We start from the raw sequence: 15850 nt of genomic DNA, 5'->3' as shown, positions 1-15850 counted from the left end.
AATAGGAACGAAAATAGGTATTAATATAACACAATGTAACAAACTTTATATGTGTTAGAATTATAAAAAAATCCACTTTCAAATTGTCAGAACTAGATTAAATACAAATGGGACAAAACTAATGAAAAAATGGGAGATACCAGCTTTCAAATAAAAACGAATCATCAAAATCTGTTCACCCAGTCGTAAGTTCTGAAATACTAAACCGAAAAATATACAGTCGAATGAGTAACCTTCACCTTTTTTTTAAGTCGATTAATAGCCCAGGATAATAATAACGAATAAATATACTGGATGAACACATTTCTAATAACTCTTAGTTATATCCATACTAATGAATCATTATAATAAAACATATGAAATGTAGAATGGTTGTAGTGAGAAAAGGTTAATTTTAGTTTTTTAATGCATATCATTAAAACAAATCACATCATTAAACTTAGTCTAAATTATAAGATTCCCGAATGATTACATATTATCATGTATTGACCATTGCCATTAATTATTTGTAGCAACGCTTACTGAATCAAATGTTCCACATTTTTAGATATCGTATCCCTTGGGGCATAACCCACCAGCCAGTCAGATTTAGGAATTCCACCTCCCCTCATATACACTTTAATTAATCGCCATCTAATTAAAATACATACAATGTTTTATCGAATCAAAGACTACATAATTAAGCCACTTTGGGACTTAACTGAACCAATGTAAGTAATAAAATAGGGGCCGTTTCTACTTCACCGCTGACAGTGTGCCATGCCATGCCATGCCATGTGCCAATCTTGTTTGTACATTTTCATACATTTGTCATTTAACTGACAGATAAGTTAAATTAAGAAAGTGTGAAACTGGCCATATTAACAAAAAAAAAACTAATAATATTATACCACATCTATTATATCACAATTCATTAATCTTTGTCAATAAAAGAGATGCGGTATCGCTCTGTCTCTTTCTATAGGTTAAAACGGTGCGACTGGTTACATAGTTCATACTCCCATATCCTCCTACTCAATTAATTGAGTTTAAATTCCTAACTATATATTTGTTTCTAATATTAAATTTTAAGTGATATTTAGATACTGTTTTCACATTAAGAATAATATATTTACAAACATTGAAATCATTTATTTAAATATTAATTAACATTTATCATTAATCATAAAAGATTTTGTCGGCATTATGAAAAGAACTATTCGATATGGATGTTAAAATTAAATTAAGAAGCAACATTTCCACTTAAGATATATTTGTGGACTCAATCATTTTTTATAATTATATATGTCACTTAACTGTATTATTGAAACATTTAACAGCTATTATATTCATTGAATTGACCATTCACAATATATTAACAACTTTTAAATGCCATTAATTTAAAATTGGAATTGGAACAAACTTTATAATGTCATTATAAAAAAATACCTACTTACAACTAAATGCCTTATAAGGAACAATAAAACGAAACAAATTGTCAATAAACATGATTTCAATTAGTAAAAAATGGTATGATTTTAAAATTATCTAAATACATAAACTTATCACCTATTTTTGAGCAAAGAAGATACGACTAGCATAGTAAAGCTGCCAATGATGTATAATGTGGCGGGAATTGACGCCAAAAGCCTGTAGCGTTCCTCTGAAAAAAAAAAAAAAAATAAACGTCAATTTTTTTTTTTACTTCACCATGGAGAATAAAGGTGGCAAAAAGTATAGTGTTGCCATAGGTGAAATTCACGTAAACACAGAAGTAAGAAAGCCTTTCCAAATGTAATAAATATATATGATGAATATTATTTTTTATGACCAGTATTAAGAAATATTTGGTGCTAACCCAAGAATTTCTATCCATCCCATTTTATCAATCAATGATTTCCTTGGTCAATATACTATATTATACAATAATTAATTTAAGACCACATAAGTTCATCTCATAAAAAGGTTCATTCAAACCTTACATTAATTAAATTTTCTAAAGTCACCACTTTAATGTTATAATTATACGATATTTTGAATATTAATTACATATTTGTATGTGATTTATCCCTTGATTTGATGAATATGGCGTGCAAAAAACAAATCTACATCCAAATGATATAATTACAAATGGAAAATTAATAAAATTAAAAATGGCTTTTAAACACATTCTAATAGCAACACAATATAACAGCAGTCTATATCCAACACCAAGTATTTAACTTTTTTTTTAATTATAAAAGAAGTTGTTATACACAAACAAAACATACATAATATAAAAAAAGTCTAAAACTAAAAAAGGTTAATACTTATCTCAATATTGAGTTAGGATAATTTAAATGGAAGTTGTAAGCGTTGAGAGTTGCTTTTCAAGTCTTAAATAGGTAATATTAGTTAGGTATATTCAATATTAAACTATTTTTATTGACTTGTAAACCAATTACAATTAAAAAAACATTACAACACATTTAGCATTGCAAGGCTATTTCATTTATTATATTACAAATATTGCTATTTGAAAAATACTTCTATATGTTCAAATATTTATGGAAATTTTAAATTGTGTAGGACAGATATCTTTATCTCGGTTAAAAGGTAAATTTTGTATTTGATAAAGTTAATTTACATTTATATACTACACTATAATTGTTGAAGTTTATTTTACATATTTATTTAATTTATAACAACTGGTAAAAACAGGTTCAGTTTTTATTCTTAAAAATTATTATTTTATATATTTTTTACGTTGATTTCTCTGTTTTAAAAAATAATATGATTAATTAAACTTGGAATTAAAGCGATTGTGAAATACTACTTTTTGGAAATAAAGTATCAAATTGAAAAACATTTTAGGTTATTATATAATACTATACTAAGAAGATCGTGCAAAGACTATACTAAAAAGAAAAAACCTAATTCGCAAAATAATACTTTTATTTAACTCGAGTTAGTACCAGTCTTATATTATGGTTAAGTACTAGTTTACATGGACAAAAATTTCATGACTAAAAATAAATAAAAAAAAAATACTAGCAACATTGTCTTAAGCGCATTAGCCTCTTGGAAATAAAAAAAAAAATCATCACGTCATTGACGTAGGTGACAGTTTGCTGACTATGTTTTTAAAAATGGCGGGCAATCTGTCAAAATGCAGTCGACTTTTCAGTTTCAAGATGCCGGAGTCCATGTGCAGTTCGCGTTTCGGTTCAATGACGATCGGATTATCGTCGCTATCGAATATAATTTCTGGGTCATTCTCAATAATTTCCTCTATCGTCGTCCAATCCGTTTGCAATTTTCTCTTATCCTGGCAACACTGACAGGCGCCGTAATCGCATTCCTTCTTGTTCATGAAATACTCCGCGTCATCTAATATCGTGTGTTCGTCTTTGGGCGACTTTAATGGGACGAAAATCGAGAACTTTCTTGCCGATTGTTGGATGATTTCGTCTATGCCGTCCTCTGCGGACTTGTCTACGGCCGTGTCCACGGAGGCTTTACGGCTGGAAGGCGGGGATATAGTGTCAATACTTTGTATGGTGCTATTTTTTCTTTTCTGACCTGTCATAGCGATGGATTTCTTCGTTGTCGCCCACCCGAGCGAGCGCTGCACCGCCATTTTCCATTTTGTGTACCTTGCGTCGCGATCTGTCGATAAACATTTGAATTATATATAAAATCATAGCAATAGACATAAACTAGACATTACTCTATAAGTCCGTTTATTGAAAAATCTAAGTTTTACCACTAGATAATGGAATTTTACGAAATAAGTTGGTCAATGTAATGATAAATAAAAAGGGGGCGACCATTTTTTTAAATTTACCATTAGAATTTAGCACGTGCTAGGTTTTACCAGTTACGGGTTGTAAATGTTGATATTATATCATTTCATTTTTATTTTATTTTTTATTTTAGAATTTCCAACGAAGAATACAATATATTCTAATACTCTTAATTCTAAAATTGCTTATATATAATAACAAAATATGGTTCTTTACTTAAAGGAAATTACAACAATCACAAATATATTTGCACGGATCATAAAAATATTAAAGAAAAAATTGCATTAATAATAGTGATTACTTATATCATATATTTTAATAAACTGTCAGCACAAACATTACAAATTTAATTTATCACAATATAAAAGTAGTAGTTCACAAAGAACAGTAAAACCATTTTATTCAATAATAATTTTATAATCATATACTAGTAATTGCTAAATTTAGGTTAGGTTAGTTAATTATTCAACATCCTTATGTACAATTCCTTTCATAAGTGTGTTGTGCTGTCCCCGATAAATAAATCTCTTTCTCTCTCTCTTTCTAGTTAATTGCCTTTAGAAGTATCGTCGATGAGTAAAATCACATTATCATCACTAGTGTAACATGCACCACCATCATCATCATCATCATCATCATCATATGTGCGGGAAGTGACTCACCATCATCAGTGGTGGTCGGCAGGAAGGTGTCCGTCACAGTGTTGTGGTGCTTCCACTTGTCGCAGCTCCACACACCGACCGAGTGGCCCGCCATGATGGCCACGCCCAGCGCGGACATGTCCCACGTGTGGGCACGCACTAGACAAATGTTCGATTCTTTATTCTTTTTTTTTGCACACACAACAATTATGATACAAATCATAGTATAAAACAAAGTCGCTTTCTCTGTCCCTATATCCCTATGTATGCTTAAATCTTTAAAATTACGCAACGGATTTTGATGGCGGTTTTTTTAATAGATAGGAGTGATTCAAGAGGAAGGTATATGTATAATAACATCTATTACACTACTCTGAATTTAGCGCGTGCGAAGCCGCGGGCAAAAGCTAGTTATTTCATAAAAAAACAGACACTTTTTCTGTAAAATCCTAGCTATGTCATGTAATCCTATGTCCTATTTATTCTGCAAGAGGATTCTACTCTCTATAGAGTGAAAATGAGTTAAAATAAGTTAAAACATTATTAAATCAACATATAAGATATAACTGTTGCTTTTTAAGAATATATTGTATCATTTTCCTGGAGGTCGAACGATATTTTATAGATTTCGTATAAATCGACGGAGTTTGGAAAACAACTGCTACTATAAGAAGAAAACTTTCTTCTTATATAATAGTTCAGACTGTGTTTGTATATCCATAATTTGGTTGATTTCACTTCTCAACCGACTTGAAAAAGAAGGGAGTTATCAATTGCATTGCATTTGCATTTTCTTTTTTGGCTTTAATACCTCAGCACTTTCGACTGGGCGTCCCATCAAAATCTGGTCTGGTTTCAACAATTTGAAGACGTTATATATTTAGATTTAGAATCATTTATCTTGAAGATGTAAGATTATGAAGACGAAAACATCCACAAATTTTGAAAAGAATTTAAAAATACTCACATGACCAGTTTTGAACCAGTTTCTTTCGCAATTTAAATATATATAAGGAAAATTCATTTTCCACCGACTTCAAAAAGAAGAGTTTATAAAATCGACAGCAACATCAAACAAAACACAAATTCAACTCACACACGGGTATACCGATGAGGTCGGCTTGCAGCTGCATCAGCAGATCGTTGGACGTCATCTTCCCGTCCACACTCAGCTTCGACAGCGGCATGCCGCAATCCTTGTTCATTGCTTCTAATATATCCCTAAAAGAATTACAAAAAAAAAATCATAAAACTAACTGACTCACGCTACTTAGTCTGCTATGTAGATAGAATATATTTTATTTATTTATTTCCGAACAATTTTTCATTTATCTGTTAAGGAAGGAAGGTGGAATGGAACTCCTCCAAAGAAAAAAAATGAGGGAGGGGGGGAATCTTGAACCAGTCTACACGATCGGTAAGGCCCTGCCGGAACAATGTTGGAAAGTTGTATATATGCTCTCTAGCGAAAACATTTCGCTTGCGCGATTCAGAAACTTGTCGTTACATATTTTTTATTAATTTAAAGAAGAAAGAAAAATTCTTATTTAATCATCGTAATATTTTCATTTCTTACTATTACACTTCAAGTGCTGCGAAGCGATGGCGGGCGAAACCGCGGCAACCGGCTTATATTATATGGCTATAGTACCATAGTCACTTTACCTAGTCTGAAAGCAGACCGCCTCCAACGCGGCTCGTATGATGTGATTTTTCGTTGTGAAAGCTGTTAAACCGCATATAATTCTGGAACAATATTGAAACCATTTAATTAAGAGTTCTAGATGTTAATATAAATCTGTATATTATATAAATATATTAACATTTAGATATAATTATAAATAACTAGCTGCACCCGGCAAGCGCTATTCTGCCTTACTCTTATCATTTAGGGTTATGAAAAATAGACGTTGGCCGATTCTCAGACATACCCAATATGCACACAAGATTTCATAAGAATCGGTCCAGCGGTTTCGGAGGAGATTGCTAAATAAAATTGTGACACGGGTATTTTATATATAAGATATAATTCCTTATATACATAGTTCATTCTGGTTTCTAGCAGAATCAACAGCATCTTGGATTAATTGACTCATGGCAATATAGATATTTACTCGTATTTGTTTTTTTTTTTCTTTTACTTCTTATATTGTCGTGTGTGTGTTTACGCTTCTCCTATTTTTTTGTAATGCTCAGTGTTTATTTTTTTTTTTTAGTTGTTGTGTGTGTGTTAGTCCGTATGCGATAAATGTTTGTCTATGTGTATGTCTATGTCCATCCTCCAGTACAATGCATACTGTGTGTGTTCTTGTGTGTGAATAAATGTTTGTCCATGTCTATGGCTAAGTCTATGTCTATAAGCCTCACCCTCTAGCGTCCTTCCTCCAGTAGGGCGCGTAGAGGCCGCTGAGCGCGGGCACAAAGTACACGTCGCCGGTGGAGAACACCTGGCCGGCTATGTGCTCCGTGTCCCGGGACACGTCCTGTATCAGCCGCAGGTTGTCCCGGAGGAACTTCATCGCGCCCCCGGCTACCGCTATGGAACCTGGGAAAATAAATGCAGGAAGAATGAATGAAGGTTTGATTAATTTTTTTTTTGACAACTGAGCTTTTTTTGACAACTGAGCTTTTTTTGACAACTGAGCTTTTTTTGACAACTGAGCTTTTTGGGCAACTGGGCCTTTTTTGGCAACTGAGCTGGTGGTTCACCTGATGGTAAGCGATCACCACGGCCTATAAACATTCGCAGAGGTACCGCCTCTGTGAATGCGCTGCCCGTTTTATGGGATTAGGCATAAGGAAAGGATTGACGATTGGAAATAAGGAATGGACTGGGAAGGGTCTATTAGACTGAGGAAATGGGCCTTCTATAGCCTATAGTCATCGTGAACCCATATGAGGGTTGAGGCCATAATCCACCACGCTGGCCAAGTGCGGGTTGCCAGATGTCGTCGAACTATCATTTGTTTATTTTATCGAAAGGTTGAGAGCCAACCCATGGGGAGCCAGAGCGAAAACATCAATCAACTTCAAAAAGGGAAGAGATTTTTAATTTGACTGTTTTTTTTTTATCTCAGGACGTACAACTGGATGAACCAATTTTGATACATATTTTTTTTATTTGAAATCTGATCCTTTTGTGTGGTTCCACAATAAAAAAAAGGGGGGTACCCTTACAATTACCCCGATTGACTATAGTTAATAAACAACCTTACCTTCCAAAGCGTAAACAGGCGGCGCATGCGGTCCCAGCCTATACGCGACAGTGGTCAACAACCCGTGCGTGGACTGTACCCTCCTCGTGCCCGTATTGTATAGCAGAAAGCATCCACTTCTGTATGTGTTCTTGGCTTGTCCGGCCTGCAGACAATTTTGGCCCACTAGCGCCGCTTGCTGATTGCCTAGTACCTGGAAATTATTCAAACTCAGAATCAAACATTTATTTATCCAATTAGACTTCTTAAGGCAGCACTTTTGAATTGTATTAACACATTTTTAACATTTACTGCAGTGATATGTAAATAAAAAAGTTAATTATATATATTATATAGCAAGAGGTCCTGAGTTACAATCCACTGTTAATAACGTTAAACGCATTATATAAAGATTTATTAATTACTAGCTGCGCCCCGCGGTTTCACCCGCGTAAGTCCGTGTCCCGTAGGAATATCGAGATAAAAAGTTACCTAAATGTTATTCCAGTTGTCCAGCTGTCTATGTACCAAATTTCATTGCAATCGGTTCAGCAGTTTTTGCGTGAAAGAGGATAACAATTCATTTAATTTAAAGGTATTTTTATTCGTCGTAGCCTAACTTCAATATTTGTTGGCTATACCAAGAGCATTCCTGGAAAAATGGGTTTCTGAGCCCCTCATATTACATCATATAAGTGTTAATATATCATTAAAATAAGGTAAGAAAACTTTTAACTATAAATAAAATTACTATATATATATAGGTATAGGTCTTATTTTATTTCGTTTTCTCACCCCAGATATCCGAATCCCATCCAAGATTGAACCATCTTTCACTATGCCATAGATTTCCGAGCTGCTCCTTATTTGTGGCAACGAATCTCTATGTACGCCGAACAGTCTATAAAAAAAATAGGACAAAATTATCATTTTTTATTTAAATTGATGAGTTTAGAGATGAATTGAGAGAGTTCTTTTTTTGTATAGAGCACTAGATTGTTTTAGTATAGTTGGCTTTATAAAACAATTCTTTAGTAGTTAAAGAACTGTGCGGTCGTACCTGGAAGGGGGTGGGGGATACCACTTCATATTCTGAAATATGACCAAATGGCAACATTTACCTATCAAAGTTGTAAAACTTATTGTAAAAAAAAAATATACACAAACTATATATTATTATTAGCAATATATTACACACACTAGCACAATAACTCGCCGTTTAATAAAACATGGAAATGTTATCATTCGATAATTAAGAATAGGTCTAGTAATTTATACAACTTACCTACACAACATGGGGTCCCAGTTGAGGGTCTCCAAATTCATAAGCAGCGTCCTTGATGCGTTTGTTACGTCCGTTATGTGCAGACCGCCGTGGGGACCTCCTGTTAAATTCTGGAATGAAACAACATCATCTTAAATATTATGTTCATGATCATCTTCATCACCACAGTCATTATCTACATCACCAACACCATTCCCATCACTATCCACATCATCATTATCATTTCGAAATACATAATAAAGTTATAGTAAATAATATCTTATATATAAAATTACCGTATCACAATTTCAGTTACCAAACTCCTCCGAAACGGCTGGACTTATGAAATGTTGTGTGCATATTGGGTATGTCTCAGAATTGGCCAACAGCTATTTTTTATATCCCTAAATGATAAGAGTAAGGCAGACCAGCGTTTGCTGGGTCAGCTAGTATACATATAAAAATATACATAAGTACATAAAATATCATTTCATATATCATTAAGGTCTTCCATACATACCCAAATTATCCACGAATCGACCGTCCCAAAGAGCAACCGTTTGTCCCGGCTCGCCCGTCTCACCGCCTTCACGTTGTCCTTCAGCCAGCGCATCTTCAGAGCGCTGAAGTACGGACTGATCGGCAGGCCGCTGATGTTCTTCAAATAGTTCTTGTTACGGTCCGGAACTTTCGCCAGGATGGCGTCCACGGTGCTGTCTGTTCGTATGTCGTGCCATGCTGAAATATATTGTTTTGTTTGGCAAGATAAGAGAGAAATGAGGTAGACCACTTTTTTTACTCTATACGTAAAGGCAATGTAAATGGATTAGACGTTTAGGATTGATATAGAGCTGCCATAGTACCTAAACAATCATCGAGACAAAGGTAAAAGTTCTATTTTTTTTTGTGACAGGCAATTTTTATACGCAGTGGTATCTCCTTCCCAGGGAGGACGGCCACGTTTTTATAGAAAAGAATTATTATTACCTAGTAGCCTAAATATACAAGTTAACTTGAGGTTCGTTTTTATTCATTGAGGGTAAACTATGGAATAGTATTAACTAGGTATAATTAAATTAGGTTTTTCATATACCCAGGGTCCATTCAACGAGGTTTCACTGTCTATTGTATATTCGACATTCATTATGAGTTATTTTTTTAATGTAAACATTTAAAAATCACTCTAATAAAAAATAAACAGTACAAAATAAGAATACGCTCATATGTTTATAATAATCTAACAATTAATTACCTATAGCTGGATGCAGAGGTTCGCCAGTGAACTTATCCCAAGCTATTGTCGTCTCTCTTTGATTTGTTATGCCTAATGTAACTATATCTTCTTTCGAGTAACCTGAAAAAGGAAATAAGAGTTAAATTATCTATATATGTAAATAAATTTTGCATATATTTTTGGAAAAGAGTAGTCTTGTGAAAAGTACGTAGGGGTAGCCCTACCTTCTCTTTGGTGGTTAAATAATCATAAGAAAATAATTGTTGGGTTTGATTATATGGTTTAAATTAAAGGTCAGGTGGCCTATCACGTCCTAAAGCAGGAGTAATTCCAGAGTAAAAAAAATATTCGGGACGATCTAAAGATATAGGAAAGATCAAACACAATTTAACTTTGTGTTTAAGACGAAGTCAAGCGGACAAAGTTCAAAAATCTTTGCCTATTTATGTCCTTGCAGGATGGTGAAACTTTTAATGAAAATCATATTCCCTTATCTTGACTTGGGGGGACATTTTGAGTAAAATTTATTACTTACTCTGGGATGTTAGCGATAGAATCAGCAATAATCGAACTTTGATCCTTATCTGAGTATGATGGCGTACCCTTAATGGTGTACACTACTCGTCATATCTATCTATAAATATTTAAGGCAAGGTAACCTAAAAGCCCTGAGGAATTATTATTAAAAAATACAAAGATCTATCTTAGTCAGCACGCATACTTGTTTGATCTGGTTACCCCGACTTTTCGATGCAAGTCCGAAGTTTTTTTACCACTGAGCCACCACTGCACACCACCTACGATTAAATGCCTAGAAATAATTATAGTGCTCACCTAATTCAGTCAGCTGATCAATAGCATTCTCAGCGCAGACCCTTATGTGATGTATAATTTCCATTGGATCCTGTTCGCACCAACCTTCCTGGGGCTGTATTTCAGTTTTGTCCAGTTGGTGGGCCGCCAGCTCTTCGGACCTTTCGGCTTCGTATATCTGAAATTAGTTTATATAGTTGAAAACAGTTTTTTTATTGCAGTATTTTGGGGCATATTTCTAGAAGATAAAGAAGGATTCTTCTGACACACTTTTATTAGTCTTACTCGTATGTTTTCATATTTGTATGTAACCGACTACTTTTAGACTCGATTTTGATCCAATTTCAACGGACAGATTTAATTCCAACTTGTCCAAAATAAATCTTATCAAGGATCGATGACAGTACAAAAATTTTAAGAGTTTTTCTTACTATCCTCATCAGGATCGCCAGGGCGAAATCTAACGTATACTTTGTATAGGGGTAAGTGAGATCATTTAGATTCTATTTATTAAAGCTTGTATTTTTATACATGTATTTATTTATTATTATCGTAGTTAATACGTTGCATAAAACGCCTCGCCTACAGTATATCAGCAGTTATATTTGGAATATTATCTGTTATCAATAGTTTTATCGGCAATATTTATTGGAAAAATTCGGCAATAACATTCCTATTTGTCTGTTGATCTTTGCACATAGGCCAAAATAGTCTTCTAGTTGTGGCTTCGCTAACTCGGTCTTATTATATAATATGTAAATGAAAATTAATCACCATACGTAAACCTATAGAACGGCTCGACCGATTCGGCGGTACATTTTTATAAGTATGGATGGATGGATGTTTGTTACTCTTTCACGCGAAAAAGGCTTATCGTATCTACTTTTCACCAGGGTACCACATAACCACATAAGTGACGACGCGGGTTTACAGCTTGTATTACAATAAAATTATTTTAAACAGTAGGTTTGTTCATTTAATACGTAATCCATTGAATCAAAGTAGACAATTCAAGGACTTTGGAATGTGACACTTTGAATCCAACATTTAATCCGATTAATGATAACAATATTACGTTTTACTTCCAATATTAAAACCCGATAAACCTTTTGTGTTTTTATATATTTATTCAATACTAGACGCTCGTCCTGGCTCCGCCTGAACAACAAGATTACTATTTTATCCGAAGGGGGCAATCAATCGGGATGAAAGTCCTATCCTATCACCCAATTCAGCTCATACCCTGTGTGTATATTATTAAAATTTCACTAAAATCCGTTCAGTAGTTTCAGCGTGAATGACGGACAAACATCCAAACAAACTTTCACCTTTATGACATTAGTGTGATTTATATATTTATACTTTGCAAACCATTCCGATAAATTATTATGCGTAACAAATTTTTATTAACTACTATCGGTTCGCCCATTATAGATTAAAGGAAAGGACAGAAAAGGTTAAGGCTAAAGGATAGAGGCCTCCTATGTATTTAATTGTACTTCGGACGTGTTTGGGCAATGCTTCCTATGCGCTGTGTGATAATTCTAAAACACTGAAAATACTTAGTTTATATCAAATATCTAGATTTTAACAACAGTGCATCGTTAAACAATATTCATAAGGAATTAGCACGTGAACGCTAATTTTTCTAATTTTAAACACGACTTATCTGAAGGTTACCAAAATCGGATAGGTATCGCATAGCTTAAAAAACACTTTTTTTTTTCAGAAAACCGTCGTGTTCATTGTCGTCGTGATCCATTGAGTAATGTTTATCGTATTTACTAATATTACAAAGAGGAATGTTTTGTATTTTTTTTATGTATGTTTGTAATGTTTTAACACAAATACTACGGGACAGATTTCCAAAATTCTTTCATCATTAGAAAGATGCATCTTCACCGAGTACCATAGGCGATATACGTGTACCACGGGAAAATACGGGGCGTACTGCTAGTAATATATGAAATGATATATAAAGGAAGATGTTGAACAAAACTCATATTTATACAAACTAGGGCCTTTATTATAAACATGAACGAGGAAAAACATAATTTTTTGTGGTACTGAAACAATCAATGAAATGCATTGATGAAACAAATATGAGTAGAAAGAAAGGACACCAAACACACACACGCGCGTATATACGTGTGTGTGTGTGTGTTTGATGTCCTCACACACACACACACACACACGTATATACATGTGTGTGTGTGTAAATATATAATAGCAGTATAGCATATGGAAGTTATTTACTACAATTTATTTGAATTGTCGTGAACCAGTCTCGCAATTTACCGTCAAGCTGCTCTACCTTATTTGCATGCATAATCGCGTTTAATAAGCGTAAAATTTAGTTATCTCCAAGAAACAGTCCGCCATGTCATAGGTAGCATTAAGGGCATACAAAACGCGGAAAATTCTATTAATTTATCATTTAACTATTAGGTACTCTTTAAACTAAATGTTTAGAAAAAATAAATAAGGACTATGTAAAAATGTGACATGTAAATATACGACATAGACCTAGACATACAATTATTAAGCATCAAAATAAGAACACAGTGTGTAGAAAATGTGTATACTACCTACATTTATAAATAACTAGCTGCACCCCACGGTTTCACCCGCGTAAGTCTGTATCCCTTAGGAATATCGGTATAAAGAGTTGCTTACTCACACACACACACATATTAGTAGGATATTAGTAGGATGAAGCCAAAGTGGTCCCCACATCAATATAAGTTACAGAGAAAGTTTCTGTAACACTGGTTTTCAGTGACATTACATTATACGACTTACGGCCCAAATAACAGAGTATGATTGCTAGTCTGTATCAAAAGATACTCACAACAAACCGGACGGTCTTGGTCCCATCATCAATAGCTCCCACCAGCGACTTCCCTGCACCCCCACGCACTGGCATATCGTCGCCTGCAACAAATAAGAATCAGAATTATGATAATGTATTGAAAATTATATAGAATTATAATAATAAGTAACATGTTTCTTAAGAAAAGCTATTTCAGTAAAAATATAATGTTTCATTTTATAGTTAGTTATTTTTATACAAGAGGGAAATTTTCCGTGCCTAATTGACAGACATTCGCGAAGAGATATCGTCAATATCTGCTATACGGCGCCATTTTTCCATAATAGAAAGAATAATGAAAGAAAGAAAGAAAAAACATTTGATGGACATGACATGATACAAAGCATTGAAGACATACACAATTACACCTTAACAATAATAAAACGTTTCATACCGCAACCAAAAAGGATCTAATTCAGCGTTTGCTAGGAGTAATAATGAAAATGACGGCGAAAATGAAATAGTTACGACGCGGCAAACTGAAAATGCGAAAAGACTATATCATGTGTAAAATCACCCTTTTTCCAATTTCCCGGTGAAGTTTCCAGAAGAACCAATTTTTAAACCACATTTTTTTATTTAATTTCAAGTGACACAGACTCATTTTATTAGTTAAAATTAATTCTTAAAAACTATGTTAGTATATTGTGTCTTAAACAAAATAATTGAGACTACTAGGTATGCCAGCTATTACTACAATGCTATAATGGAAGCAGAAAGTTTACAGCAGTGAGTGGATGTGTATGAGTGGATGAGAAAGGACTTGTATCCAAATTGAAAAACTAGTACCTTCATTATAACCTTTTATACCTAACTATATAAATATGGATATTGTATCTGAAATAAACATCTATTATTATTTATATTAAACGATACATTTGTTCGATATCAAAACAAACTGTTACATATTTTGGCATGCGAAACGCTTTAAAAGTAAACATTTTCGGTCAAAGAACTTGTACCTATCAAAATAAATGGTCGATTAGCATACCTACCTATTAAATTAATTCAAAACCACACTACAGAATAGCGGCACGGCTTTTTTATCTATACATATATCTATGTACTTATATATGACGCTGCAGTATTTGCTTTTAAGCGGTAAGCTCAGGTACTACTGCGCTTGGATGAATTTTGGTACAGAAATAGTTTGAGACCCGAGAAAGACACAAGATAATTTTTATTTCGGATATCCGACAGGAACGAGAGCTGTGCAAGAAAAACGCCACAGCTATCTTTTCTATGACTATGCGGGCAGTTGTGGGCGAAAAACTATGGTAAATATAATAAATCGTATTAGTGTCTGTAACCAAACTCCTCCGAAACGCCTTGACCGATTTTTCTGCTAAATGTATATTCTGCAAGTAGGTCGGAGAATAGGTTGTCACTTTTTATAACTACCCCTAATTGAAAAGTAACTATAGTACAAAACAACGTCTGCCGGATGAGCTAATTTGCCTCTATATAAATACAGGCACATAATTGAGTTTCAGCAAAACTTTTCCAGGGAGATGACATATCTAGGTTACTCCGTTGTACTTTTTATCGTCAACGCAAATCGTTGGCAAATGGACAAGAAAATACTTATATATGAAATATTTCTACGACTATTATTTACCTATGGTATCATATTATTTATTTAGTTTATGGTAATTTCTGAAATTCCCAAAGTAAAAGGCCGAAACACTTGTAGCACTGGTGGTGGAACAAGTGTTCATGGGCGATGGTGATCACTTAACATCAGTTGGTCCACCAGTTCTGTTTTAATTACAGTATATACTTTACGTCTGATAGCAGATGATAAATTTAATAAAATACTTTTGGAAAAAATTGTAGATTTTTTGTTTAAAACTATTAAGGATGTTAAACTAATTTAAACGCTTAAATTTTCTTATACTCGACATTCCAATCCAAATATCAATCTTTAGTGCCCAGTGAATCTCGAGTTTAGATTCAGATTTTCTGGGTAATTACAGTAAACTACCCACTGGATTAAATACCTAGTCTTGCCATAAATATTGTAATAAAGAAAAAAGAAAATTGTTAACTGCAAATAACATTTATTACT

At 33.6% G+C, this 15850-nt stretch overlaps 1 protein-coding gene across 4 annotated transcripts in view; it reads right to left on the bottom strand.

Moving 5' to 3' along the window:
* Window positions 1-1366: 1366 nt before the first annotated feature.
* LOC119836075 (glycerol kinase-like) overlaps window positions 1367-15850 on the bottom strand; it is a 26751-nt gene continuing 12267 nt past the window's right edge. For 3 of the 4 annotated variants that reach the window (XM_038361291.1, XM_038361289.1, XM_038361290.1), the window contains exons 2-13: window positions 13762-13844; window positions 10932-11088; window positions 10116-10217; window positions 9384-9601; window positions 8885-8994; window positions 8395-8500; window positions 7621-7813; window positions 6773-6950; window positions 6071-6151; window positions 5502-5626; window positions 4427-4564; window positions 2896-3627 (exon numbers count right to left, since the gene is read on the bottom strand). In XM_038361291.1, coding sequence (XP_038217219.1) covers window positions 3062-3627; window positions 4427-4564; window positions 5502-5626; window positions 6071-6151; window positions 6773-6950; window positions 7621-7813; window positions 8395-8500; window positions 8885-8994; window positions 9384-9601; window positions 10116-10217; window positions 10932-11088; window positions 13762-13836 — 2049 coding nt within the window. In that variant the 5' untranslated portion in view covers window positions 13837-13844 and the 3' untranslated portion in view covers window positions 2896-3061. Of the gene's footprint in view, window positions 1643-2895; window positions 3628-4426; window positions 4565-5501; window positions 5627-6070; window positions 6152-6772; window positions 6951-7620; window positions 7814-8394; window positions 8501-8884; window positions 8995-9383; window positions 9602-10115; window positions 10218-10931; window positions 11089-13761; window positions 13845-15850 lie in introns of those variants that run through there. The other variant, XM_038361292.1, reaches the window with a different exon arrangement.

This window comes from Zerene cesonia, chromosome 22 (assembly GCF_012273895.1).
Source record: "Zerene cesonia ecotype Mississippi chromosome 22, Zerene_cesonia_1.1, whole genome shotgun sequence".
NCBI classification, from domain to species: Eukaryota; Metazoa; Arthropoda; class Insecta; order Lepidoptera; family Pieridae; genus Zerene; species Zerene cesonia.
This window is presented reverse-complemented; position numbering and strand designations above follow the sequence as displayed.